The sequence below is a fragment of the Propithecus coquereli genome, unplaced genomic scaffold, assembly GCF_000956105.1.
Source record: "Propithecus coquereli isolate 6110/MARCELLA unplaced genomic scaffold, Pcoq_1.0 Scaffold20, whole genome shotgun sequence".
NCBI classification, from domain to species: domain Eukaryota; kingdom Metazoa; phylum Chordata; class Mammalia; order Primates; family Indriidae; genus Propithecus; species Propithecus coquereli.
Genome location: NW_012144967.1, coordinates 695,813 through 723,363, shown reverse-complemented (window position 1 = coordinate 723,363; position 27,551 = coordinate 695,813). Strand labels below are relative to the sequence as shown.

At 39.3% G+C, this 27,551-nt stretch overlaps 1 protein-coding gene across 1 annotated transcript in view; it reads right to left on the bottom strand.

The window, feature by feature from the left end:
• Positions 1 to 27,551, bottom strand: part of TTC23 (tetratricopeptide repeat domain 23) — a 78,149-nt gene that overhangs the window by 46,076 nt on the left and 4,522 nt on the right. The window contains exons 2-6 of the mRNA XM_012643714.1: positions 22,569 to 22,768; positions 20,206 to 20,329; positions 16,683 to 16,833; positions 16,371 to 16,496; positions 2,696 to 2,873 (exon numbers count right to left, since the gene is read on the bottom strand). Of these exons, the coding sequence (XP_012499168.1) occupies positions 2,696 to 2,873; positions 16,371 to 16,496; positions 16,683 to 16,833; positions 20,206 to 20,329; positions 22,569 to 22,748 (759 nt within the window). The 5' untranslated portion in view covers positions 22,749 to 22,768. The remainder of the gene's footprint in view (positions 1 to 2,695; positions 2,874 to 16,370; positions 16,497 to 16,682; positions 16,834 to 20,205; positions 20,330 to 22,568; positions 22,769 to 27,551) is intronic.

Genomic DNA, 27,551 nt, shown 5'->3' with positions numbered 1-27,551 from the left:
AAATCAAAACAACCCTTTGGCAGAATGTCAACATAAATTAGGAGCTGTGATATATTCATATCCCTCCTTTCAGCAGTTTAACTTCTAGACATTTACTCTAGCAAATAATTCAAGAAAATAAAAAAAGGTTTTTGTATCAAAATATTCAGAATTATTGATACTAACAAAAAGTTGCAAACCCATCAGTGTTCCTATGCTCAGTGAGCAGTGCCATGAGAAACCTGGCATAAAGCTGGACTCCTCCACCTCCTTCACTCCCCAACGTCTGCATAAGCCCCCAGGCCTGTCACTTCAACTCCCTGTGTATCCCCCAGATCTGTCCCCATTTCTCCATTCTCCCTGACAACTGAGTCCAGGCTGTCACCCTCCACTGCCTGGACTGCTGTGGTCACCATCACTGAGTTATCGCCCCAATTATCTCTCTGCCACCCAGTGCACTCTCTATACCTCAGTGTGATCCTTCCAGACTGATTATCTGATGATGTCAATCTCCCTGCTTGAAAACCTTCAACTGCCCTTAGGAGGAAGCTCAAATTCCTTAACATGACTTTCAACACATACCTAAATGATACCCATCTATGGCCTTCACCATGCCCATGGCCCAGGCAGAGGGAGCTTCTTGCAGTTCCCTGAACATGTCAAGCTCTGTCTCACCTTCAGGCCTCTCCACGTGCTCTGCCCTCCTGCCTGGCCCTAGTCTTCCCCAAAAGGCCTCTCTTAGTGCTTTTTAAAACTGTTCTCTACATGAATTATCTTTGCTTCCTCACATCTCACCTGTAATACAACTTGGTTTCTGTCCTCATCATTGCCCCAACATTCCCCTCAACAAAGTCATCAATGAAAGAAAAAGAAAAGAAAAATAACAGAAAAAGGAAGAATTGAAGGAAAGAGAGAAAATTTAAAACATCATATATAGCACTATGTACCAGGCACTGTGCTAAGCTCTTTGCAAATATGAACTCATTTTCCCTCTCCAGAATTCCATGTCACCCAAAACGGCAAAAGGTATCAAAAAACGTGAGATAGAGGACACCCCTTTTGTTTTTACTTTTCCTTCTGTTTTTCTGGCAATTTTTCTTTTATTTATTTGCCGGGTCATCCTTCTTTACTTCAGCAGTGAATGCTGAAGTTCCTTGAGAATCTGTCACCAGTCCTTTTCTCTTCTCCTTCCATCAACCTTCCCTAGGTGATCACATCCCCTCCCAGGGCAATTGTGGTGCATGAGTGGATGACTTTCCGACCCATTTTCTGAGCTCCAGCCTTGACTATTTAACCCCCTAGCTGTCATTTCCACTTGTATGCCTCACAGACATCTCAGTCTCACCATCCAAAGGGAGCCCACCCCTCTCCATCACCCTCACACCTGTTCCCCTCCGCAAACGGTACAAACATCCACTCAGTGTCCAGACCAGATGCCTGGCAACCATCTTTGACTCTCCTCCCCACGTCCAATCAATCTCCACGCCCTATCAATTCTGCTCCTAAATCTTCTCAAATCCATCTACTTCTCTTCACCCCCGCTATCTTCATCGTAGCTCTAGCCACCATCATTCTCAGCTTCGGCTCCTTCAATAGCTTCCTAACTGGTTTCTACGTCCACTCTTGATGCAACCTCCCCAATCCATTCTCCACATATCAGCCAGAACAATTTTTCTAAAAAAGAAAGGTGCGAATCTGAGCAATGCCATTTATTGGCTGTGTACTGCAGGGCATATCACTCAACCTTTCTAATTCTTGACTTCCTTATCTATAAACCGGAAATAGTAATGTGTCACAGAGTGGTAATAATGACTAAAAGAGATAATCCAGATAAAGTGAGAGAACGGGGCATTCTAACAAACTGTGAGTAGGAGTATAAATTGTTAGACAAATTTAAAAAGAAATAGCAATAGAGTATTCTCAGTACCATGTCCTTACATCTCCTTTGAAATAACAGGAATGGGTTAGTATTTATCTTACAACTTTTATAGGAAAAAATTCTGAGAAAAATTTTTTAAGAAGTGCTTTTAGCTCTTCTTAATTTTTGATATGATATAAAGACATCATGATGACTATGATGGTTAATTTATGTGTCAACTTGGCTGAGCTACGGTGCCCAGTGGTTTGGTCAAACACTAGTCTAAATGTTGCTGTGAATATACAATATTTTGTAGTTGTGATCAATATTCACAATCAATGGACTTTAAGAAAATGAGATTACCCTCAACAATATGAGTGGGCTCATCCAGTCAGTTGAAGACCTGGAGAGCAAAAACCTGAGATTTCCCAGAAAAGAAGAAATTCTGCTTCAAGACTGTAGCACAGAAATCCTGCCTGACTTTCCAGCCTGCTGGACTGCCCCATGGATTTCAGACTTACCAGCCCCCAAACTGCATGATCCAATAAATATTAAAGGATAAAGAAACTTTGGGAAATAATACTCAAATTATGCATGTAATATGAGAAAAACCACATTTAGGGAGTCTAAGCTCTTTGTGGCCTGTGCAACCCATAATGGGGGAGCAGCCAGCATCCTGTACTCACCTACTTGGCCACCTAATAAGAAAATCTTTGTTGAACATCTACTCTAGGCCAGGTGTTTTACTTACCTAGAGCAAATGACAAAGCCAGGCATTTGCAGAGCTGCTATGCTGCTTGTATCTATGAAAAGCATTGGGTCTAGAACAGTTTTGATGGCCAGTACGTTGAAGCTTACCTGTAGGAAATGGTTGATGGCTGTGTCGTAGAATCCCAGGGCTTGTTCTATACCCGCTAATTCCCTCAATACTGGTACACACTCATGACTTTTTTCACCTTTGACGATCTCAACATATTTCAAAGCCTCTTGATAGTGGGGCAAAGCTTCTTTTGATTTCTTCTGACCTTGATATACCCTAAAAAAAATCGAAGGGATTACTTTTAAAATAATTAAAGTAGGAAATACTGAAAATATACATGAGCTAGTAGTTAGGACTTGACTCTCTGACCCCTGGTGTCCAGGTTTGTTTCCTCACCAGCTTAGCTTTTCCTCCAAGAGGTGACAGGGCTTAGGGGTGGCATGAATTTAGAGGATGGACTTTGGAATCTCCAGGAAGCTTCAAGTCCTGCCTCCACCACTTAGTATATGTATGACCTTCAAGTCACTCAAGTGTTTCCTCATTTGTAAGTTAAGGATAATAATAGTACCCATATCATTGGGTTATTATGAAGATTAAATTAGTTAATATTCATAAAAACACCTAGAACAGTCTCTTACATATAGTAAGTGCTATGTAGACATTGGAATAAAAAACATAAAATACTTTATGAAATGATAGCAAAAATGAAGGATGCTGAGATGCTGATAACTGATTTGTTGAGAAATTCAAAAAATTTCCCAGTATTGGTGAGAATGTGAAGCTCTCTCATTAACTATTGAGAATATAATTTGGGCATAAACTTTTCTATATCAAAATTATACATACATATGTTTATACACATACACATAACTTGGCTAATTCCACTTCTAGGAATTTATATTAAAGAGATACTCTGCCAGGGCAACAAGATACAGACAAGAGTGTTTACCTTAGCATTCTCTATAATATTGGAAAGCACTTAAAATGCACCAACAGGGGACAGTAAGTACATCTATACTGGGGAATGCCATGTAGCCACTAAAGTTAATGCCGATCCATATTTACTGACCCAGGAGTACATCCATTCTATATACTTCTGCAAAAAAGGCAGGTTACAAAAAAATTGTATATATTATCTCATGCATGTGAAAATTTTATATCTAATCTACACGTATGCATTGCATAGAGAGATGTCAAAAGGACGGTCACGAGAATGTCAGCAATAGTTATCTCTAAGCAGTTGGATTGTGAGTGATTTTACTTTTCTTGTTTATGCTTTTCTAAATTTCCCAAATTTTCTTCTATGAAACTATATTACTTTTATATCATAAAAATACTAATTTAAAAATTATAAGTAAAGGTGGTAGTGGGAAAATATTCCTATAGCTTCTTAGGATAAGAATCTCTCATATAATAAATGTATCCCTATATATTGTTCAGCAAATACAACATACATTTAAAAATAATCTTTCCCAAAATATTTGTGAAGACTATTAGGAACTTTTTCTTTCATGGAAAAATTTTATGTACAAAATTCATACTGAAAGATCCTCCTATGTTGCCCTCTGCCCCAGAATCTTTCATACAAAAAGGCCTTATGATTCCCAAATTGTCAATGAGCAGACTGAGACAAAAATGCGAGAAAGTGACTAAAAGACCACAAAAAATAGGTCTTATTTTCAACTCAATCATTGGGTATTTTTCATACCTATCTTTGCTCTCCAAAGAAATTAACTAATAGAAATAAAGATACTTTTTAGATCTGTAGTCCAGATGGCCATAATGGAACAAAAGTGCTGATCGAACAGTTTATGAATTTGGATACCTTCTATAATTGTGAAGAGGTTTAAAACATAGGAAGAGATCAGGGCTTGGTATATGCCTAGACCAAGTAGGGCTGTAGCTTGCAGCAATTTTAATCTTGGAAGGAAAAAGATTAATAGCTGACCTAGTAACACTGGTCTTCCCTCTGACTCTTCATGAGCTCAGAATATAGTGGGTAATCATTTGCAAATATCACACTTTATTTTTAGAGAGAAAACCCCTAGAATCTTTGGTGATAGAAAGAGGCTCTGAAACATATGGGTGTTAAGAAATCATTTAGCCAAAGAATCAGATTCCTAGTAGACAAAGCTTAAATAATTGAAAACAGGGGTAAGGAAACTGTGGTCTGGGAGCCAAATCTGCTCAGTTTGTTTTTGTAAATAAAGTTTTATTGGCACATCCATTTGTTTATGTATTATCCATAGCTGCTTTTGAACAATAATGGCAGAGTTGAGTTGTTGCCACAGAGACCATATGACCTACAAAGCCTAAAATATTTACTATGTGGGCCTTTAGAGAAAAAGTTTGCTGACCTCTGGTCTAGAATCTATATAAGGTTACTTTCAAAATGACTTCAGATTTTTTTGCCACCTAATTTAGCTTTGAAAATTCAGACAATGACATAGAGATTTTAGCAAAGGAAAAAAATCTTCATCTGTTTCCTCTCTTATGTTCATGAATGACACAGTATGCCAAGGAAGTAAAGAATGGGTCACACGCATCCCAAGGATGCGTGTGAAAGTCACAGAAGAGTAATAAAGCAAACACGTTGATGTTTACCAATATAATTTCATGTGGGAAATGATTTAAAAGAAAGCAATAGTCCAAGCTTAGTAATCAACTTCATAAGTGAGAAAAAACCAATAACAATTACTTAATTAATTAATTCATGTATCAAAAGCCCTTTCTTTTCTGAGATAAGGCACTAAAAAGAAGTGTTTCGAGGTTTGAAATGGTGGAGACTGGGGACGACTTGTAGCCACCTACTGACTGTCTTAGCCAAAAGCACAGCATATCACTTCAAGTTAACACCAGGTCACTCTTTCGGGTCTCCAAAAGTCATCCTTCAGATACCTGGCTCACAGAGAAAATTTTATGGAAAAGAAGACAAGATAAAAGGCAGGGCATTCTGTGTATGCACTACAGCAGGAGTAGAAAACCCAAATTGTAGTCTGAGCATTCTCACTTAAAAAGCTTGAAAAGGGCCTAGTGCTGTGGCTCACACCTGTAATTCTAGCACTCTGGGAGGCTGAGGTGGAAGGATCGCTTGAGCTCAGGAGTTTAATATCAGCCTGAGCAAGAGCCAGACCCCATTTCTGTAAAAAACAGAAAAATTATCCAGGTATGGTGGTGCGCTCCAGTCTCAGATACTCGGGAGGCTGAGGGAGGAGGATGGCTTGAACCCAGGAGTTGGAGGTTGCAGTGAGCTATGATGACGCCAATGTACTCTAGCCAGGGCGACAGAGTGAGACCCTGTCTCAAAAAAAACAAAAACAGAAACAAAACAAAAACTTGGACAAGAGGACAAGAATGTCTCCGAACCCTGGTTTCCTCATCTGAATGCTGGTGTTCAATAGGGTTGTTGTGAGAATTGAGTAAGATGTCCATGAAACTACTTTGCAAAAAAGGCATGCCATACAAATTAGTATTAAATGCCTATACATAATCAAATCTTTTATCCTTCTCCTCCCAACCTGCACTCTATATGGAATAGCATCAGGTTGTTCTCATGTTGAAATGGGTTCAGTTGTGGTCCCAGCTCCACCCTACCACTATCCACGTAAGAGTTTGAAAAGTACAATTAATAGGCATAATCAGTCAAACTGACTGAAATTATTGGGCAAGTGAGGTAGGCATTTTCTTATCCAATTGAGCTTCTTAAAAAAATTAGAATAATTTATTAAAAGAAGAATACATATTCATCATTAAAAGATAGATGAATACAAATAAAACCATATATAAAATTAGATCCCTCACACCATGTACACAAAAGTTCCAAGTGGATTAGAGACCTAAATTTAAAAAGCAAAACTTTGACATGCTTGAGAGAAAATATAAGGAAAAGTAACCCTGTGACTTTTGGGAGGGAAGGATTTATTATGTAAGATACAAATAGTACAAGTCAGAACAGAAAAGATAGGTAAATTTGGTCACCTTAAACATAAAAACTTCTGGGCATCCGAAATCAAGGCAAACTATATATTGGGAGTACATACGATATATGTAATCAGCAAACAACTTGTTTCCAGAAATATAAAGAATGTCTATTAATTTGTAAGAAAAAATGCAAACAGACCAATAGCAAATGGGCAAAAGGTGTAAATAGACAACTCACAGATCAGGAATTCCAAAAGCCTAGCAAACATATGAAAAGATGTTCACTTTCACTATCAGGAAAGTATAGTTAAAGAAATCATGAGGCTGGGCATGGTGGCTCAGGCCTGTAATCCGAGAACTTTGGGAGGCTGAGGTGGGAGGATTGCTTGACCCCAGGAGTTCAAGACCAGCTTGGGCAACACAGCGAGACCCTGTCTCTACAAAAATAAAAAAATAAACATAAACATAAAGAAATGAGATATAACTTTGCATCCATATGGTTGACAAAGAAGTCTGATAATATCAAATGTTGGTAAGGATGTGGAGTAATGAGAATTTACACACTCTGCTGGTGGGAACATAAATTGGTGGAAAGTGTTTGCAAACTCTGTAAAGTTGAACAAGTAAGCAATTTCACTCCTGGGAATATAACTCAAGAGATAATCTTGTATATGTGCCCAAAGAGACATGTATAAGAATGATCACGCAAATAATGTTTATAGCAGTCAAAAATTGGAAGCAATTCACATGTTCACCCTAATGAGAATAGATAATTAAATTAAGGGAAAGTCAGACAATTAAACGCTACATGGAGGTTTAAAATGAACAGACTAGAGCTGCATGTATCAATTGGTAGGGCTGTATCTCAAAGGTGCAGATGTCATGGGGAAAAAAGCAAGCTACAGAAGGAAACATACATATAAAGTTTAAAAATATGAAAACTAATACATATTTCTTATGGCTATACATGTATATAGTTAAGGTACAAAAACATTCAAAGGGCTGGGCGCGGTGGCTCATGCCTATAATCCTAGCACTCTGGGAGGCCGAGGCAGGAGGATCGTTTGAGCTCAGGAGTTTGCAACCAGCCTGAGCAAGAGCGAGACCCCGTCTCTACCAAAAATAGAAAGAAATTAGCTAGACAACTAAAAATATATAGAAAAAATTAGCCAGGCATGGTGGCACATGCCTGTAGTCCCAGCTCCTTGGGAGGCTGAGGCAGGAGGATTGCTTGAGCCCAGGAGTTTGAGGTTGCTGTGAGCTAGGCTGACACCACGGCACTCTAGCCCGGGCAACAGAGTGAGACTCTGTCTCAAAAAAAAAAAAAAAAATTCAGAGGAATGAAAAAGCACTAAATTCATCACAATAATTGCCTGTAATGTTGGGGAAGAAAACAGGATTGGAGAGAACACATAACAGGCTTCCATTTATCTGAAATATATTTTGTAAGCTTGGTAGTGTGTACATGAGAATTTATATAACAATATCTATATTTTTATGTGCCTAAAATATTTTATTAAAAAGATGAACAAATAACACACTCTATGGTTTAGTGTGTACAAAGAATGAAGCACATTCTACCCCTCCCCCCTTGAAGTTGCCGTTGTGTGGTATTACAGGGTCCTGGCACTAACGTGGCCAGAAATGGAGGCTATCAAGCTAATGCAACCCATTATGAGCCGTCTGAAGCTCATTGAGAGTACACTATTCACATAAAAGAAAAGGCAAAATAGAAAATAAAATTACTTTAGTTTCATGATGTATTTAATAAAAATGGATTTGAGAGAGCACCATATCAAGAAATAACTAAATTATAGTCTTACCTCCATCTCCAACTTACTTAAAGCATCAGTCAATTTCAGGTAATCTTGTCTGTTTCCATTTTCACATTTGTAATGTTTGGGATAGCAATATTTTCTCCTTTCCATTTTTATCTACCTGCCAGCGATGCTTTGAGGATTTATTATCTAGTATACCCATAAATGTGTTTGGTAGCTTTAGGAAACACACTAGACAGATGAAAAGATAGAGAATTTTGAACAACAGAATGTGGCAGTATGTTAATTTGGCAGGTCCACACTTAAACCATGGCATATTTTATTGAATGAAAATATATACACAGTAATTCTGCAGAACACATGATGAGACACTATCTCATTTCAGACAAGTTTCAGAAGATCTCAGGGGGATGGAGATTTGTTTTAACATGTAATAAACAAATGCAATCTCTGGTATTATTAAGACAAGAGAGAGTTTCCTTTTAAAAGCTCTAGAATTTGGCAAGAATATTGAGCACTAGTGTAAAGGAAAGCAGAATCTGATAAGAAACCAATCCTGAAAGAAGACAAGTGGGATTTTCTACAAAGTGAGAAAAGATTTACATCTGGATATCTCTCTACCACCTGATATATACAGGTAAAGGCTTTGCTCTGTTGTGTGCACTGTGAGGTTTCCATTCTGCATTGCAATTGTGATCCGTGCCACGGTCAGGAGCCCAGGGGCCAGCGTTTGATAGACAGGGCGCTGCTGTGCCACTTTCCAGCTTTGTCAATTCCCAGCTGTGTGACTGTGGAAGTGACCTCACTTCTCTCAGTCTCAGTTGCTTTATTTGACAATGGGAATACTAAGAGTATCCACCTCATAGGAAAGACTGAGGGTGAAATGAGATGAAGTCTGTAAAGCACTTAGCAAGAGCTGAACACAGAAGGTGGTCAACGATCGGTAGCTAATGTGTTTCTAAAAAATCATTATTATTATTTGATATATTATTATATATTTATATAGAAATATATTATATATTTATGTTCTATATTAATATTAATACTATTAAAATATATAATCATTTAAAATCATTATATTATTTAAATCATTATTATTATTTGTTTAGGAAAAATGTGCATTATAAGGATACAGTGTCGGAGTGAAAGACAAAAATGTAGTGCTCTAAGATATTAAAGCTTTAGGGGATTAAAGAAATAGAAAGCAGATAAAGTATATGAGAGTCATCTGTGTCAGGTGGTTTTGTGGTTTCCCCACATTCAAAAGAAAATTTTTTTAAAAGATCAGATTTTGTGTAAGTTAAGAGCATCTATTCAATCACAGGAATATAGGATTAGGAAGAGTACAAAAAAAAGAAAGTGATTTCCTTCTTGGTTAAATAGCATAAAGCATTCCAGGCACATAGTTCCCCCTGGGAGGAGCTGCCAGGAGAAATGTTTCTGCTGGAGAACAGCAGGACATTCCCAGGGAGCCGGCCAGGGAGAAGCGGGATTTTAAACACATGAGCATTTGTCAGAGCCTTTATAGTCAAGAGAAAAATGCAGAGAAAATGCAACTTAGACATCAAGTGCCTCCAGGTGATGGTAAGAACTAAACATTTTTTTAAACAGCTGAGCCAAGACAGCAAAAGTTAGATTTGAGAATTACTTACTGGATCAATTCAGGGAGGACTGTGGGATCTAAAAAAGATATTACTGACGTATCAGAAATCCCATTGAGAAGCACTTAGGGGAAGCATGTAGAACTAGGTAGAATCCTGTCATCTTAATGAGGTGATGGCAAGTAGACACACACACTATCCCGCTTGCCATTTCACTTCTCCATTATCTTGTACTCCTTCCCAAGAAGTACGGGCTAAGGGAGAAAACTTCCCCATTCCTTTTCCTTTTTGGAGACTTTGTGTTAGAATCACTTTCCAAATCTCATGACCTCAATGAATCTCTTGTCTGAGAGCAAGACAAAGAAACAAATCAAGCCTTAAAAAGTAAGCACATAAAATTATCTGATTTTAGCTTAGACGGTTCATGACAGCAAAGACAACAAAGCTTAGTCTTCCCAAGTCATAGGGGAAAAAAATACAGGATAAAATATTGCACACCAGGGGCAGTTCTGAAGTACAAAATCTTAATCTGTGATGTAATTACATGATTTAAAATCACTTCCCGGATGAAATTTCAGAAAGGAAAATACTCAGATAGTAACAATAACAATAGCTACTTTACTCTCTTTCTTTTTTTGCTTTTGTAAGTCTACCATGTGTTGGTGCTTTAATGTGGTGTCCATTAATCTTCACAGCAAACCTCAGAGGTCCTGTCATTCTCACACTAACAGGACAGGACAGTGAGGCTCCAAGGCCTCCAAGTATATGACTTGCCCAGGTTCCTACAACTAGGAAGTTTGAACACTAGTTTGAACCCAGGGCTTCTGATTCTAAAGGCCACATTGTTCATGACACCATGGCACACTACTTAGAAATAGCTGATGTCCTGAGGAAATTAAAATGTTTACTTACGCCTGAGTGAGTTCAGCACCGCCATGCCAGGCACGGTGCTCAATGGACAAGCTGTGGGGCACTCCAAAGATGACATGTTGAGCATTCACAGAGCGAGCTAGGGACAAGTCATATGTTCTGGAGCAGCAGTCTAAATAGATCATCATCCTCATGCCGCATAGAAAGAAAATTCTAAAAGGAGTGTGTATGTGTGTTTGTGTGTGTGTGTGTATATATATGTGTGCAATGGTGCATGCCTGTGTATATAAAGACAACTATTTGTCTCTGGGGATCTATCAGTAACCAGGATAGAAAATAATTCTTGGCCAGGTGGGTTGGCTCACACCTGTAATCCCTGTGTTTTGGAAGGCCCAGGCAGGAGGATCACTTCAGGCCAGGAGTTTGAGATCAGCTTGGGCAACATATTGAGACCCCCATCTCTGAAAATAAAAAATAAAAAAATTAGCCGGGCATGGTGGTGCACACCTATAGCCCCAGCTGTGTACGCAGGAGGCTGAAGCAGGAGGATCACTTGAGCCCAAGAGTTTAAGCCTACAGTGAGCTATGATTGTGCCACTGTACTGTAGCCTGGCTGACAAACTCTAAAAAATAATTTAAAAAAAATTAGAAAATAAAAACAAAGAAAGAAAATAATTCTTAACACTGGGGAAAAGTTTGCCTGTTTGCACTAGTGACTTTCTTTACCAGATTTAAAGAGATATAACTGCATACATAGGAACACATGATTGGGATTCATTCTCCAAAGTTAAGATATCAATACTGAATGAAGTAGTGCTGAAACAGAGGAGGGGAGGTAGAAGGGAAAAGGCTGCAGCCATAGTCAGGGATGGAAGGCACAGAGCATGAGTCACCCTTCAGCACTGATCTGTCAGCCCGAGGAGAAAGGCTCAGTGAGGGCATGATGGGCACCATAAAAGGAGAGGCAGGAAGAGGAGAAGGATACACTAAAAGACATCCTTTTTAAGAGGGACATAAATCCTATGAGAGCTGCCTGAGAAATTATCCTGGCCTTCTACCTCCAAGACCTGGCAAAAGAAAAGTCCCTCGTGGTTCAAGTATAACTACAGAAATGTACAAAATCCAAGCCTGTTCATTTCTAAAGCAGATCAATTTGGGCAAAATATTCACATTTTCATGAAACAAAGAAAAGCAATTGAATGAAAATGATGCAATTTAAACACGCATGTTGTGGTGAATATGTTGGGGGTGAAGAATTGGGATGAAAAGAAGCAGCGAAGTTTGAAACAACTTGGCTAAACACAAAAGTAACTTTGCAGGACACTCTGGGATATTAAATTCTTGTTGGGTATTCAGCACAGATATGTACAAGGCCCGCCATCTGCTGGCAAGGCTTGGTACTGCTAATTTGGAAAACACTCCTAGAGGAAGTGCCAGATTCTGGCAGAGGTTAATTTACTCTATTTTGTAGCAACACTGAGCAACATTAAATACTAACACGTCTCACCAGATGCCACAAATGTCAAACCTTGGACCTCTGATTTGTATATTTCCTGTCTTACAAGATAGAATATGTAATTCTGGGCACGAAAGAGATTCTGGATTGGTAAAGCCTTCTGGACTGGTAAAGCCTTCCTAATAGCCCTCTTCCTCCTCCCATTATATAAAGGGAATTGTATAGTATGATTCTTTGGGGCCTGGTTTCTTTCACTAAACATTATGTTTGTGCGAGTCATCCAGGATGTTAAGCAAAGGAGTAGTTTGATCACTTTCTTTCTAGGAACAAATCACATTTTTTTCTATTTTATTTTTGATGAACATTTGGGCTGTTTCCAACTCTTGGCTATTACGAATTATGTAGCTTTGAACATTCTGGCAATGTCTTTTGGTGAACATATGCATGCATTTCTGCTGGATGTATATTTACAAGTGATACTGCTGGGTCAAAGGGTATGCAAATGTTCAAATTTAGTAGATAATGCCAAACAGTTTTCTAAAGTAGTTATACCAAATATATTTCAAACAGCAACATATGAGAGAGCATATCAGAGTATCACATCCTTGCCAACACTTGATATTATGTCTTTTTAAAAATTTTAGCCATTCTAGTGGGTATGTAGTGGTATCTTTTATGATTTTAGTTTTTATTTCCCTGATGACTGATGAGATGGAACACTTTTCAATATGTTTATTAGCTATATGTGTGCCCTTTTTTGGAAAAGTCTCTTACCCATTTTTCTATTCAGTTGTTTGTTTTATTGATATATGGGGTTTCTTCATAGATTCTAGACATAAGCCCTTTGTCAGTTATATGTATTACAAATATTTTCTTCCTCTCTGTGCTTGCCTGTGGTATAAAACATACAGTGATTTAAATACAGGACAACATATCACCAAGCAGAGGGGATAAAGAGCGTTAGCATGCTCAAAGGTCCTTGCATTGTTCAGGAAGTAGTTGAATGACTGATTTACAATTAAATTCTAATAAGTCAGGGATAGAAGAGACAAACTCTATAGTAACTACTAGAAGAAAAAGAAAATAAATGCTCAACTTACAAGTTAATGGGAAGAAAAATGGAATTAAAAAATATTTGATTAATCTAAAGGAAAACAAGTAAGGATTAAGAAAGGAACATAAAATTGGTAGGACAAAAGGAAATTTAAACCCAAATACTTTTAAAAAGATGGAAAAAGATATTATAGGAAAATTTGTACCAAAAGAGAGCTAGGGTATATTATCAGACAAAATAGACATAAATATAGGGGGACAAAAAAGGATAAGATATACTGATCAATGAAATAATAGATTAAGAAGACAAGCTGCTATTGAACTTGCCCACCCCAAAATAGCCTCAGAATATAAACAACAATGACTGGTGGAACCACGAGGAGCTACAGATAGATTAATAATTGCGGCTGGAGATTTAAATATACTTATCTTAAAAACTAATATATCAAATGGGCAAAAAATAAACAAAGATGTAAATTTGAATAACAGAATTAATAAGGTCGACCTAATACAGACTTATGAACATTACACACAACAAACAAAGAATACAATTTCTTTTGTAGCATATTTGAAACATTCACAAAAATTGCCCATGGACTAGGTCACAAAGAAAGCTTCAATAAATTTCAATGAGTTTATTCCATGCAAATAAATTTCTGTCCATAATGCAATAAAATTAGAAAGCAGTAATATGCGATACCTTGAAAAACATATCTGCAAACTAAAACACACATCACTTGGATAATCTTTGGACTAAAGAGTAAGTTATGAAATACTAAGAACTTACTAACAGTAATAATGCTACATGTTAAAACATATGGGGTAGAGTTAAAGCAAGTATTAGAGGGAAATTTTGGAGAATATCTTTGATATTTGCGTGAGGAAGACTTTCTAAACAAACTCGCAAAACGTAATTTATAAGGCAAAAACGAATGGATTTGACTCTAGCAAAATTAAGAATTTCTATGCTACGAAGAACACCATAGACAAAATTAATAAATGGGCAATAGATATAAGAAAATATTTATAATATCATTAATATTTATAATATACAAGAAAATCTTAACCATCAATAGGAAAGGTACAGAGAACTCCAAAAGAAAAAATGAGAAAGAATACTAACAGGCTATTGATAGAAGGGGAATCCTGAACCGAGCATGGTGGCTCACTCCTATAATCCTAGCACTCTGGGAGGCTGAGGCAAGACAATCAGTTGAGGTCAGGAGTTCAAGACCAGCCTGCGCAAGAGCGAGACCCCCATCTCTACAAAAAATGGAAAAATTAGCTGGGCATGGTGGCGCACGCCTGTAATCCCAGCTACTTGGAAGGCTGAGGCAGGAGGATCACTTGAGCCCAGGAGTGTGAGGTTGCTGTGAGCTATGCCACTGCACTCTATCCCAGGCAACAGAACAAGACCCTGTCTCAAAAAAGAAAAAAAAGAAGGGGAATCCCAAATGTCTAAGAAGTACATGAAAGGTATTCAAACTCACTAATAGGAGAAATGTAAATAGAATTTAAATAATTAGATAGCACATTACTGGCATCAAGTTGGTAACAGTTAGAAAGATCGACAGTGCCAAATACTGTTGGGGATGTGAGAAAATAGGAACCCGCCTGCCTTGCAAGTGGGAAGGCAGAGAGGTATAGCAATTGGCCAGTGCTTATTGAACCTGAAGTATGTTTGTACCCTGTGAGCAAGCAATACCACCCTGGGGGTATAAACCTCAGAAAAGGTCTTGCTCAGCTACATAAGTGAAGCTGTGTAGAATGGTCATGGCAGCACCGCTGTGGGAGCAGAGAGCTGAGGACAAGCTGAATATGCTAGGAGGATGGATAAGCAAAATGTGGCCTGTTAATCCTATGGGGCACTATGTAGGCGTCAGAAGCAATGAACTAAAGTACAGGCAACAGAAGTGTTGGATAGTTAAAAAGTAACAAACAGAACGAGATATACAGTGACAATTTATACAAACTTAAAAAACATAACTACAATAAACAGTATTTATTATTCAAAGATACATATTCAAAGACATAAACCATCATTAAAATAGATATCTATGGTGTGTTGTTGGGGAGCATGAGAGTGGAGATCATAGATAAAGGAAAAAAATTAATTTAAAAAAGCATACCAGAGGGCTTGCATGACATATGAGCTCCGCACTTGCAGTCCAAAAAACACCCAAATAAAATAAATTAACAGGGGGAACTTTGATCACAAAAGAAATACCTTGAAAAGCATGAGTCAAAGTTGGTCCTTCCTAGTTTCCATTCAGATGGAAGCATTAGGTGTGTTCTCTTGGGGCCCTTTCCTAACACCTTTCTTAAAACGATTCTGTTGGTTCTCTTGGGAATCAGCCTCTGCAGGCAGTCTGGCTATGAAGGTAAACTGAATTCTTCAGGCTTTGGCTAAGGGTAGCCATGTAGGCTAACTGGGATTCTCTGTCTCTTCTAGAATAGATCTTCCTCCACCCTCTTCTCCCTATAAGTCCATCTTTCCAAAGAGTTTAGGCATCCTCTGTCATCCCAATACTCTGAGGAATTAGCTTAGGGTTGGCCTTCGGGGAGGAATAAATGTACTAACTATCCAAGACACACCATCTTCTCTTTATATCTCTTCCAGCTGGGTTTCTCTGGTGAGTGTGGAGTGGAGTGAGGGGCAAAGAGCGATCCTCTCATTATCATGGATTCAGATATGTTTAAGATCTTTCTCCTTCGAGGCCCTAATCATAAAAATCAATCTACTGAAGGATTTTAGACTGGTACAGTAGAGGGGAGGTAGGAAGGGCGGGAGGAAGGGAAGGCCAAAGGGGCAGGGGGTGAGGAGGGAGAGCAGACAGGAAGAAAGTCAAGAGAATCATGATCAGAACTCTGGGGCTTAGGGTGGCTATGAGGGCACTGCACATCGAAAAGTGTCACTGATGGATGGATGTCTTAGTTGGGGCTGCTCTGATATGACTCTGTTCTTCTTTTACTTCTAGACAATGGCAGAGGCAAGGACACAGCCCCATGGAGAAACTCCTCGCACCTTAAGACAGATTCTACTGGCAAAGAACCTCCAGCCATCATCATACGCAGTCCTAAACTTGAAACTTACTGTGCAAATGACAGTTTGATCCGTGCTTGAATTTCTATCCATTCTTCCTTTATAATCCTTCCACATTGTAGCAGCTCCTTTGAAAGTCTCTCTGCTTTTGCCAAATTTTCTGAAGCTTCCTTGAACCTGAATTGTGTTCAGGAAACTTTCCAATGGTTCTCTAGGTTCTAGGACCCCAGGTCCTGCACTTCCTTGTCTCCCGTACTTCCTACTACCCTTTCTGGGTCATCTATCAGCTTTTTATTTGGCCTTGAGAATGAAACATTCTATGAGCAGTATATATATTTGTAAAGATCAGAGGCAAAAGGATACTTTTGGAGGGAGAGGAAGACTCTCCCCATGGTATGGAAAAGCTCAATGGAAAACTTGAAAACATCCGTATTGTCATTATAGGGAGGCACAATGGAGGAAGTGAGGATTTCTTTGGCTTTTTCTACATGTTGTTTTGCTTGCAGTGACAGTCCTGTGGACAAAGAAAAACAGGTCTCAATTCTTCATTAATGTCAACTGGACAGGAATACGGCAGGGAATCTAACGAGGTCTCCTTCACATTTTGGCAAGTGGCACATGGAGATGTATCTGGCCAGCATGAAATAGTGTTATAACTGTAACAACCAAAGAAGTGTTTGATACTGAATACTCAAGATAAATTTCCCCCAAAATGGTCTTTACAGAAATAAAATAAGCAGAATGAGCTGGAATTGAACAGCTTTGAAACCTCACCCAAAATCAGAAGTAAAACATGTTACAAATAATTATAAAAAACAAATGGAATACAAGGACTATAGCATTCCAGGCAGGAAACAAGATATTCATGAATTTTAATCCTGGCTTGGTGACAACAATCTCAACAAAATACTAAAAATTTTGAATCTTCTCACCCACCTATAATCATAATGTCAGGGAGTTATTTTAACATAATACAAATATGAGGATATCTAAAAAAACTTACAAACACAATTCCAATGAGGCAATAGACTAACACGCATCAATTTCTTATTCCCATTTGGCAATAGACTAATATGAAAAAAAATGGAGAATAAAAGTATTACCAAGAATGAATTCCCCAGTGTGTTCCAGTGTTCTTCCTGGGGCTTGCTAATCTGTGGGAAGGTGACACTGGGATCGCCAGCCAGGTTTCAGGGCTTTGCACCTCCCTAAATTCCCATCCTCCTCCCCGACACTGACAACCCTCTCCACTCACATCCATACACCCCTGGTCCTCTGTTCTTAATTATGCAGAATTGTATCTCAAATCTCTAAAAAAGCTGTCAAAATATGAAGTTAATTCTGTTCCTATGTCTATAAAACAAGAAGAATATATTTTCTAATGGAGCAAATCACGGGTATGCTTTTCATGTGGGAACTCTTACAGAATGTTGTCTTATTATTTTTTTAAAAGCACATACTTAATCAACCTCCCAGAAACTTATTATTCTAGTGCCAATTGTGCTCGTGATATTACAAAAGGCATAGTGGAAGGAATTTTCAGCTGTGGTCCATTCTACTAAGGAACTTGAACTCAGTCTTCCGGGGTTGAGGTTCAAGAACATCACTGGGGCCAGGTGTGGTGACTCATGCCTGAAATCCTAGCACTCTGGGAGGCCAAGGTGGGAGGATTGCTTGAGGTCAGAAGTTCTAGACCTGCCTGAGCAAGAGCGAAACCCCGTATCTACTAAAATAGAAAAAATTAGCTAGGCATGGTGGTGTGCACGTGTAGTCCCAGCTACTTGGCAGGCTGGGGCAGGAGGATCACTTGAGCCCAAGAGTTTGAGGTTGCAGTGAGCTATGACAACGCCACTGCATTCTCATCTGGGCGATAGAGTGAGACCCTGTTTCACAAAAAAAAAAAAAAAAGAGGAACATCATGGCTCTAAAGTCAGATTGTCCAGAATGGACTCCCTGCTCCACTACTTACTACGAAACATTGGCCTCAGCTTCCTCAGCTGTCAACAGGGAAAATAATAATGCCCCTTTACCACAATCTCATGGGATTGTGGTGAAGACTGAATGAGGTTATGCCTGGAAAACAGCATGGTGCCTGTCATCCAATGAGACCTTAATAAACAATAGATATTGCTCTTCCTTCTTTCTTTCCTCCCTCCCTGCCTTCCTTCCTTCCCTTTCTCTTTCTCTTTCCTCTCTCCCCCTCCCCCCACCTTCTCCCTTTCTTTCTTTCAAGATAGGCTCTCATTCTGTTGCCCAGGCTGGGGGGCAGTGGCACTAGCATAGCTCACTGCAACCTCTAACTCCAGGGCTCATGTGATCCTCCTGCCTCAGTCTCCCAAGTAGCTGAGACTCCATACCTGGCTGATGTCTCCATACCTGGCTGATTTTATTTATTTATTTACTTGTAGAGACAGGGCCTTGCTATGTTGCCCAGGTTGGTCTCAAACTCCTGACCTCAAGTGATCCCCCACCTTGGCCTCCCAAAGTGTTAGGATTGCAGGTGTGAGCCACTGTACCTGGCCCAGCTTTTACTTTAAATTGAGAAAGATGGACTGTCATGCAGAGAGGCAGCAGGCTGTCGAAGAAAAGCATCATTTGAAACCACAGATGGCAAGACACTGGAACTGGCATTTGAAATTCTAGGTCTGAGTCTCAGATCAGCTACTTATTAACAGTGTGATCTGGGGCAAGCTGTTTTAATTCACACTCATTGTTTCCTCTCAATTCAAATATGGGGTGGAGGCAGGGTTTAAATCAGATGATCTCCAAGGTCTGCTCTGACTCTAACAGTCTTTGCTTTAACAGGTAGGACCAGTCTAAAATCGGGTTTGGCCAAATTTATTGGGTGGCAATTCTATCTATGTTTGGCATTGTAGTGTTTTCCATTTCTAGCATTTTCTCTATTCACTGGGTCAACCCTGGGAAGTTAGCATCACCATTATCCTTATCATCTCTTTTCAGTTGAAGAAGCTGAGTGCAGACACGTGCTCTTGCACACCTTGTCCTAGGTTACACAGGCAGCGAGTAGAAGACATCATATCCCAGGTATCTGTTGTCTTTGCCTTCCCTGTACCCATTCTCCCTTCTTCTGTTTGCCCTTTAGGATGCCTGGCTCCTGCACATCCAGTCCATGTGACTTGGCCAAGGCCAGCTTCTCCCCAGGATCCAATGGAGTCAAAAGGCAGGTCTAGCCAATCAGACTATTCCTTGCCTTTGGTATACAACCCAAGTTGGTCCAATTAGAACCCCTCAAAATCCTGGGGAAAGACATTCTTTTTCTCCTGGGAATGCTTAGAAGGGAAGCCTAAAGCTGCTGGCAGCCTTGCTACTGCCATGTGGGCAAATCCTGACCAAGAATGGAGCCAATACCAAGAAAAAGAGAGCCAAGCAGTGGGAAAAGAGAAAAGCTGAATCCCAGTCACATTGAACAACTGGATATGGCTAAGTCTAAAGCAAATTCTACCCTTGAATTTTTAAGTTCTATGAGCCAATAAATTTTTGTTTATGCCAGTTTGGGTTAGTCCTTTATTTTATCTTTTTCGTTACTTATAGACAAGAGACTCTCCAATAAAAATGTGAATGGATCCATTCTGGGCCCCTATTCCATGCCTTGGGTTCTTTCTACAATGCCTTCTGACCTAAAAGATTAATTCTCTCCTAAGAATTCTACTTTTAAGATTATAAAAAGCAAAATCAGAAGAGTTACCATATTTCTTCCCTTTGAATATATATATGTTATATACCTTACTGACTACAGGGAAACGGCTTCTCAATATTTGGAAAGGAGAATATCCAAAAACCTTATCCTTCTAGTTAAGTGTGAATCAAACTTGGGGAGAACAGCAGAAACCAACCAGCTGATCCCCCTAGTCTGAGATGAGCTCACCTTTCAGCTGGAGGTAGCCTTGAGCCAGGTTAACATGTGCCTCTGCTAGTTTCCAATGCGAGTCACCATAGCAAATTCTCGTCAGTGCTACGCAACGCACAAGCTCGTGGATAGCCTGTTTATACTGTTAGGAAGAGAAAATGGGCTGGCCAGTTAGACAACTTAAAGTTGAAGGGTCATAAAGCACAAAATCCACTTGTATTTTTATCTATTCAATAAATATTTATTGAGTGCCTACTCTGTGCCAAACATGGTTCTAAGCACTTAGAATATAGCAGAGAACAAAAGAGACAAAGATTTGAGTGGTAGATGTTCATCTGGTAGGATGAAACAGAAAATAAGCATAAGAAATAAGTACAATTTATAGTACATTTAAAGGTGAAAAATGTAATGGAATAATGAAAGAATAGAAAAAGCAGAGCAGACATCTAATCGTTCTCTAAGTCTTCCAGCTGCCCATCAATGAACAGCTACTATATATTCAGACACAATAAGTGAGCAAGTGGTAGTGGTTTTCAAATAATACACTTTAGCTCTCAATTCAAAACTTTCCTTAGCAGCCTATGATCCTAGCATAGCAAATGAGATCAGCGAGACTGACAGACAGACTTTATTCAAGCAGTGAGAAGCACATTTTCATTTAGGGCTAGGACAAAGAGAATAGGGAACTGTGGAGTCCCAGCTCCAGGTCATCTCAGAGCAGCAGTATACTCGAAACAAAGCTGGTAGTTTTAAAACACAGCTCCAAAATTCTTTGACACTCCTTCCATCCACAGATGGGGGTCTATGTTTCCTTCCCTTTAAATCTCGGCTTTATGCCTGTTTGGCCAATACAATATAGAGAAAATATTTCAGTGCCAGTTTTCAGGTCCAAGTCTTAAGGAACTGGTGGCTTCCACATTCTGTCTCTTCTTGGGTACTCATTCTTGAAACCTGTTATAGGCTGGACTGTCCCCCACCCCCAATGCATATGTTGAAGTCCCAACTCCCAGTACCTTAGAATATAACTCTTTTTGGAGATAAGGTCTTTAAAGAGATGATTTACTAAGAATGAGGCCCTTGGGGTGGATCTTAGTCCAAAATGACTGGTATCCTTATATACAAGAGGAAGAGACACCAGGGATATGTGCACACGTGGAGAAAAGACCATATGAGGACAAAGCAAAAGGGCAGCCACCTGCAAACCAAGGAGAGAGGCTTTAGAATGAAATCGAGCCCTGCTGACACCTTGATCTTGGACTTCCAGTCTCCAGAACTGTTAGAAAATGAACCCTGTTGTTTAATACCAACTCTGTGGTATTTTGTTGTGGGAGCCCTACAAACTAACACAGAAGCCAACCACCATGCTGTGAGGAAGCCTAAGTGGTCCTACGGAGAGACCACATAGAAAGGCACAGAGAGTCTGAGCGACCCATCCTGGCAGTAGATTCGCCATGCTTGTTCAGCCCAGCTATTGCTGCATAAGGCAAAGCTGACAACATCCCACAGAGCTCTGCATAAACTGCAGGCTCATGAACAAAATGAAGGGTTGTTTTTGTTTTAAGTCACTAAGTTTTGGGGTGTTATGTAGTGACAGACAGCCAGAACAGCAAGAGAGGTGGGAGGTAAAATGGCTAATGAAAGAAAGCTGAAGGGGACAAAGCAGAGGAAGAAATGTAAGAACAAGGACAGAATGGGGAGAAGATCCAGAAGACCAGGGATGCACTCAGTCAATGCCGAAGCTCAAAGGGCCTGCATGATCACACAATTCCCATATGCACTAGGAACATGTTCAGCCTGAAACAACATTCTCCTTGACAAAAATACACAGCCAGACAGTTGACCACAAGAGTCATTTTTGTAACCTAAGCAAGAGGAAGCTGAGGGACACATGCTCACCCTGTGGTGCTGAAAGAAGGTGAGCCGTGGCTTTTTGTCTACAGTAACATGTTTCTTATTACAAAAATAATTTATGCTCATTGTCAAAATACAGATAAGCAAAAAGATGAAAACCAAAAGTCATCTGCAAGCTCACTTCCTAGAGCTAAGCAGGTAGCTAAACATCCCTTTATTCATAGAGCAGATGAAGCTCTGTGAGAGTAGAAGCTTCATCTGCTTTGTTTGGGTCATATCCCAGTGCCTAGACCTGGCACATAGCAGGAGCTCAACAAGTATTTACTGTTGACCGTGCCACCTGCTATTGACCAGTAGCTACTGTCCTGAGATACTACACTCACTCAAGCTATAAAAAAGGTACTCTCTTATATACTCCCTTGTATCAAACTCCTGAGATTAGAAATGTAACCTAAAATATCCTACTTTTCTTAATTACATATTATAGCTCAAGTCCCAGAATGAGGTATGGAAAACAAAAGCCTCCTTACTTCATGACTATTGGTGTAGGACTTTGCTTTCTCTTCACAGAGGTGGAGTTTCTCTTGAGGAGGCTGGAACAACGCTGTCTGAGGCAGCTTGTTTTGGGTCTTCTTTCTAGGAGTGATGCTGACAGCAGCAACAATTTCATCTAGGTGGTTGGATATGTGGGTTTCCTGTGATTCTTCCATATTTTTATATACATTGTTTTCTAATTTTAAGGAAAAGATAAAGGTGTTAAATGATAATTTCCAGTTATTTTTAAAAATATACATTTTAACACTATACCCATAACTTCTTTGAAACTAGTACCACCATATCTTGAAAGATTATGGTGGCTAGTACTGACTTCTTGGTGAAATTTAAAGGCTGATTTCCAGTTTCAACTAAATCAAACATTCTTTGTTCATTAAGGAGTTCCAAAAAGGAGGGTTATTGACAAAGGTGATCAAATGAGTTGGTAAACCAAATATTGGTTCTACAAAAGGAGGATTCTGTGATAAAATAAACAGGTAAACATGGACAGGTTTATCTCAGGTCTTCCCAAACCTTTTAATGTGGTATAATACCTTGTGAATGTCCCAGAGAGTGGTACAGTATACAGCACTTTCCCAACCTTTTTTGACCATGAGATTATCTTTTTTTTCTGGAGTACCTATTAAATCCGAGGGATCTAGCAATTTTAAAACATTTTTTGGGAAACCCTGAGATAGGAGAAAAGTAGAAGGCTGGATTTCAGGCTAAGAAGGTATTGATTTCAGGGTAAGTTTGATTGACTTTACTGGGCAGGAAGTGGTGAGCCACTGAAAGTTTTTATCAGGAAAGAGGGATGAAAATGCTCCTGTGACATTGACCTGTAACTAGTAGACAAATAAATTATAATCAAACTACAGAAGACAAAGTGGTCACTGATTTTCAAACTTCAGATATTCTAGTACCATCCTGATGACTTTTACTGTATCTGCATTCTGCTTGAACTATTAACTTTTTCTTTAAATCCACACACTTTTAAAAAACTTAAATCCTTACTTCAGCTTCACCCTAATAAATAATAAATGGCATTATGGGTTTGCTGTGCTAGCCACATTTTCCCCTAATACACATTAAAATAAAAGCGTAGGTATAGTATTTTAAAAGCTTGTCTGTGTTCCACTTAACGTCACAATTGTAAGCACTGCATACCTTGGGAAGACACTGAGCAACGTTCTACAACCATTTTTAACTATGACCCATCATCCAAGAAGATGTCATCAAGTTTTACTTTCTGTAGTTTATATTCTGACAAAGTAGGCATTGTCCCTAAAGATAAAATTATAATATTCCTGATGTTTCTTAAAACTTCCCCCAAGAAATTCTGATAGCTCTTCAGTAAATAGGTATTTCCTGCAGTCGCTCCCTTACCTCCAGTTGAAAAAAAAATCACTCAGCATGTTACTGCAATTGTACAGAATGAATTCAGGTGCAGAGTAGCAGTGGGGAGGGAAGCGAAGGTAGCAATGAGGGCAATTACTGAAAGGAATAATGAATGCAACTCGAGAGCTGCTTCGACGCATACACTAAAGGAGGACAGTCAAGACTGACTGTGACGTTTCCATCCTGGGACTCTAGAACAAAGGTTGGTACACTATGGCCATGGGCCAAATCCTGCCCACTGTTTTCATAAAATGAAGTTTTATTGGAACACAGCCATATTCACTTACTTTACACATTGTCTATAGCTGCTTTTGTGCTACAACAGCAGAAGTGAGCAGCTGTGACTGAAATCCTATGGTCCCCATAGCCTAAAATATTTACTATCCTTTACAGAAAAAGTTTACTGACCCTTAAAAGTAGTGATACCATAAACAGAAGTAGCAAGATAAAGGGAAGTGCTCCTGTGCATAAGACAATCAATTTAGTTTCAACTAAATTGAATTTGAGGTTGAGGGAGAAAATTTATTAACAATGTCTAACTTAGAAATGAGAAACATGTCACTAGTTCTGAGTTAAATCTTTTTAAAGTTAATAGTTTTTCCTTATTTCCAAACAGGATTTGAGATGGCTAGAGGTAAGCATTGAAAAGTTAGACTGGATATAGTGACTAAGGTAAAGTGTGTTCACTCCTTAAAAAATCCAAAACAGCTTTACATTTTCAACAGAAAAGATGCTCACCAAGAAGAAATAAAGTAGGAGTTTTTCTTTTCCTCATAAAGCAATATAGAATGAAAATATGCAACAGAGAGGGAAGGAAGCAGCTAAAGGTCAAACTGTGAGAAAGCTACAGAGACTGATCTCCAATTCAGGCGATGCTCTCATTCCTGGGTAGCTCTTAAAAATGTGCAAGGCCAATCCTTCCAGTTTAACATCTAAGCTTTGTCTAAGCCATGCTATACAGAGACTCAGTGCTATTTCAGATCTCAAAATGTTGGCTGAATTTTTTTGAATAATTTCTTGCCTTATGCTTTCTCATCTACTCAACCCATTGGCTGATGAGACGACCATTTGAACAGGTCCCATGGTCTAGAGAAAGAGCAGTAGACAGGGATGAGGAATCTGAGCTTGAAGAACCTGTGCTGTCCAACTACCCTTGTGATTTGGGCAATACTAACTAACTGATATTTACTTAACATTTTATCTTTCACATATTTTAACTCATGTGGCTATTATTACAAACATGTAAGATACAGAGGGCTGGCCGGGCGCAGTGACTCACGCCTGTAATCCTAGCTCTCTGGGAGGCCGAGGTGGGCAGATTGTTTGAGCTCAGGAGTTCGAAATCAGCCTGAGCAAGAGCGAGACCCCGTCTCTACTAAAAAAATAGAAAGAAATTAATTGGACAACTAAAAATATATAGAAAAAACTAGCCGGGCATGGTGGTGCATGCTGTAGTCCCAGCTACTTGGGAGGCTGAGGCAGGAGGATCGCTTGAGCCCAGGAGTTTGAGGTTGCTGTGAGCTAAGATGATGCCATGGCACTCTAGCCCGGGCAACACAGTGAGACTCTGCCTCAAAAAAAAAAAAAAAAAAAGATACAGAGGGCAGGTTATCGTTAGTCCCATTTTATAAATGAGCACAATGAAGCTGAGTAAAGCTAAACTACTCATACAACATCACATGGTCGGAACCAGGACCCTGGTCTTCTAATAATTTGGTGATTTTCCGCCACATCATCGTGCCTTTCATTGACCACAGTCTATAGCAGTGGGAAGCAAATGCTGTTGCTTTGGAAACCTAAGCATGCATTTTTTAAAGTGATCATATGTTTTTATAATCAGGAAGGTAACATCTTCAATAGATTTACCCACATATTCTTTATTTTATTTTATTTTATTTTACTTTTTTAGAGATAGGGTCTTATTCTGTCGCCCATGCTGGAGTGCAGTGGCACAATCACAGCTCACTGCAACCTGGAATTCTTACACATTTTCTTATCTTCTATTTAGGGGGAGGCAGAATGAAAGTCTAAAAATGACATAGGAAAATAAGCCCGGCACTATTTGTCATTCTAGGACTCTGAACTTAGTGTTAAACTTTGAAATGGGGTTAATTTTTCTTTTCTGGCTTAACAGCAAGAAGTGGTTTGTCTCATGCTGTCTCTTAACATTGCTTCCTTAAAACAGAGGTTTTATGTATAATTTGAATGCTTATAGGCCGAATCTCATTTGTACATACTTTTTTTTTTTTTTGGCAGTTAAAAAACTGAGGCGTTATTTTAAAATTAGGAGTTTCACATAAACATCTAGATTTCTGGGTTTCTGACTTCCTTTGAAAACTCAGAGTACTTGTGAACACTGGACCTATATCACCACAGGCAACAACTGGCCAGGGCGGAAGGGCGGCTGTCCCTGGAGGAAAGGACACTCTCCTGTTTGCCAGGTGCTACCACTCCCTATTGGCTCCTGGACATGGAGGCAGCACAGTAGTTGCCTTTTGTCATTGCTCTTGTGTTATTTTTCTTATTCTACAAGAGCAGGTCTCTGTATCCATCTCTCTCTTTCTAAAGTTAAAGGCCTACGTAAAGGGATGTGCTTTTACTGGCCCATGCCATTCATTTCCTGTATTTCATCTAATCTAAAGCACCATTGATTATAAGATGCTGCTATATACCATTCATGACTTGGAATTGTAATGTGCACTCTAATTTCACAGATGTTTAAATGCCAAATGAAATGCGCATCTCTGAATCAATGAAAAGAGGAGGAATATTACCTATCTGGCTTCTGCAGGCATTTGAGTCACTGACCTTGCTTTAAATATGTCTGTTTCAATGTTTTTGGCATCCTATAGCGACACCTTTCATCTAAAGACTTAGTCTTCCGTTAGTTCACTTACTTTGAACTACATGCTTACCATCAGCCACTTTTTTTTTCTTTGTAATAGCCATAGCTGGGACTTAAAATTTCATTAGAAATCAGCCCAGGACCCACACACCATCCTCTCTCTGGCAGCCTTGGGTTCAGCTTCCCAGGCCCCTCTAACAGGACCCACAACTGCCAGTTAGACTTACCCAATCCATTGATGCTGTTTTTTCTGCCAGACCTGCCCAATAGAATGCTGAAGCACATGATCAGCCCCAGATCAAGGTGTGAGGGAGAAGAGGTCTGAAGGAGGATCTCAGTCTTCCATTTCTAGAGGTGATGTTCACAATATTTAATAACTAGAATAGCAGGAGGACCAACCAATCTGTATAGGTGGCAACTAGGCTGGAGGTCCCCTGCTGTTCCTGGTGTTAACCTTTGGGTGCTGACTTGGGAAATGTAGAAGGGCCTCGGGGAGGGGCAGGAGCCCTCAGGGCAGTGACTCTTAGGAAATAACCACCATTATGACAGTTTGAGAGTGTACTAGTTAAAAAAACAACCTTACCCACATGTAAGCTGAAGCACTAGGAAAACATTTGAGAAAGATACAAAATACTGAAACTGTATTAAAAAAAATAGAAAATCTGAATAGACCTGTAACAAGAAATTAAATTAGTAATTAAAATATTTATACAAAGTTAAGCCCAGGCCTACATGG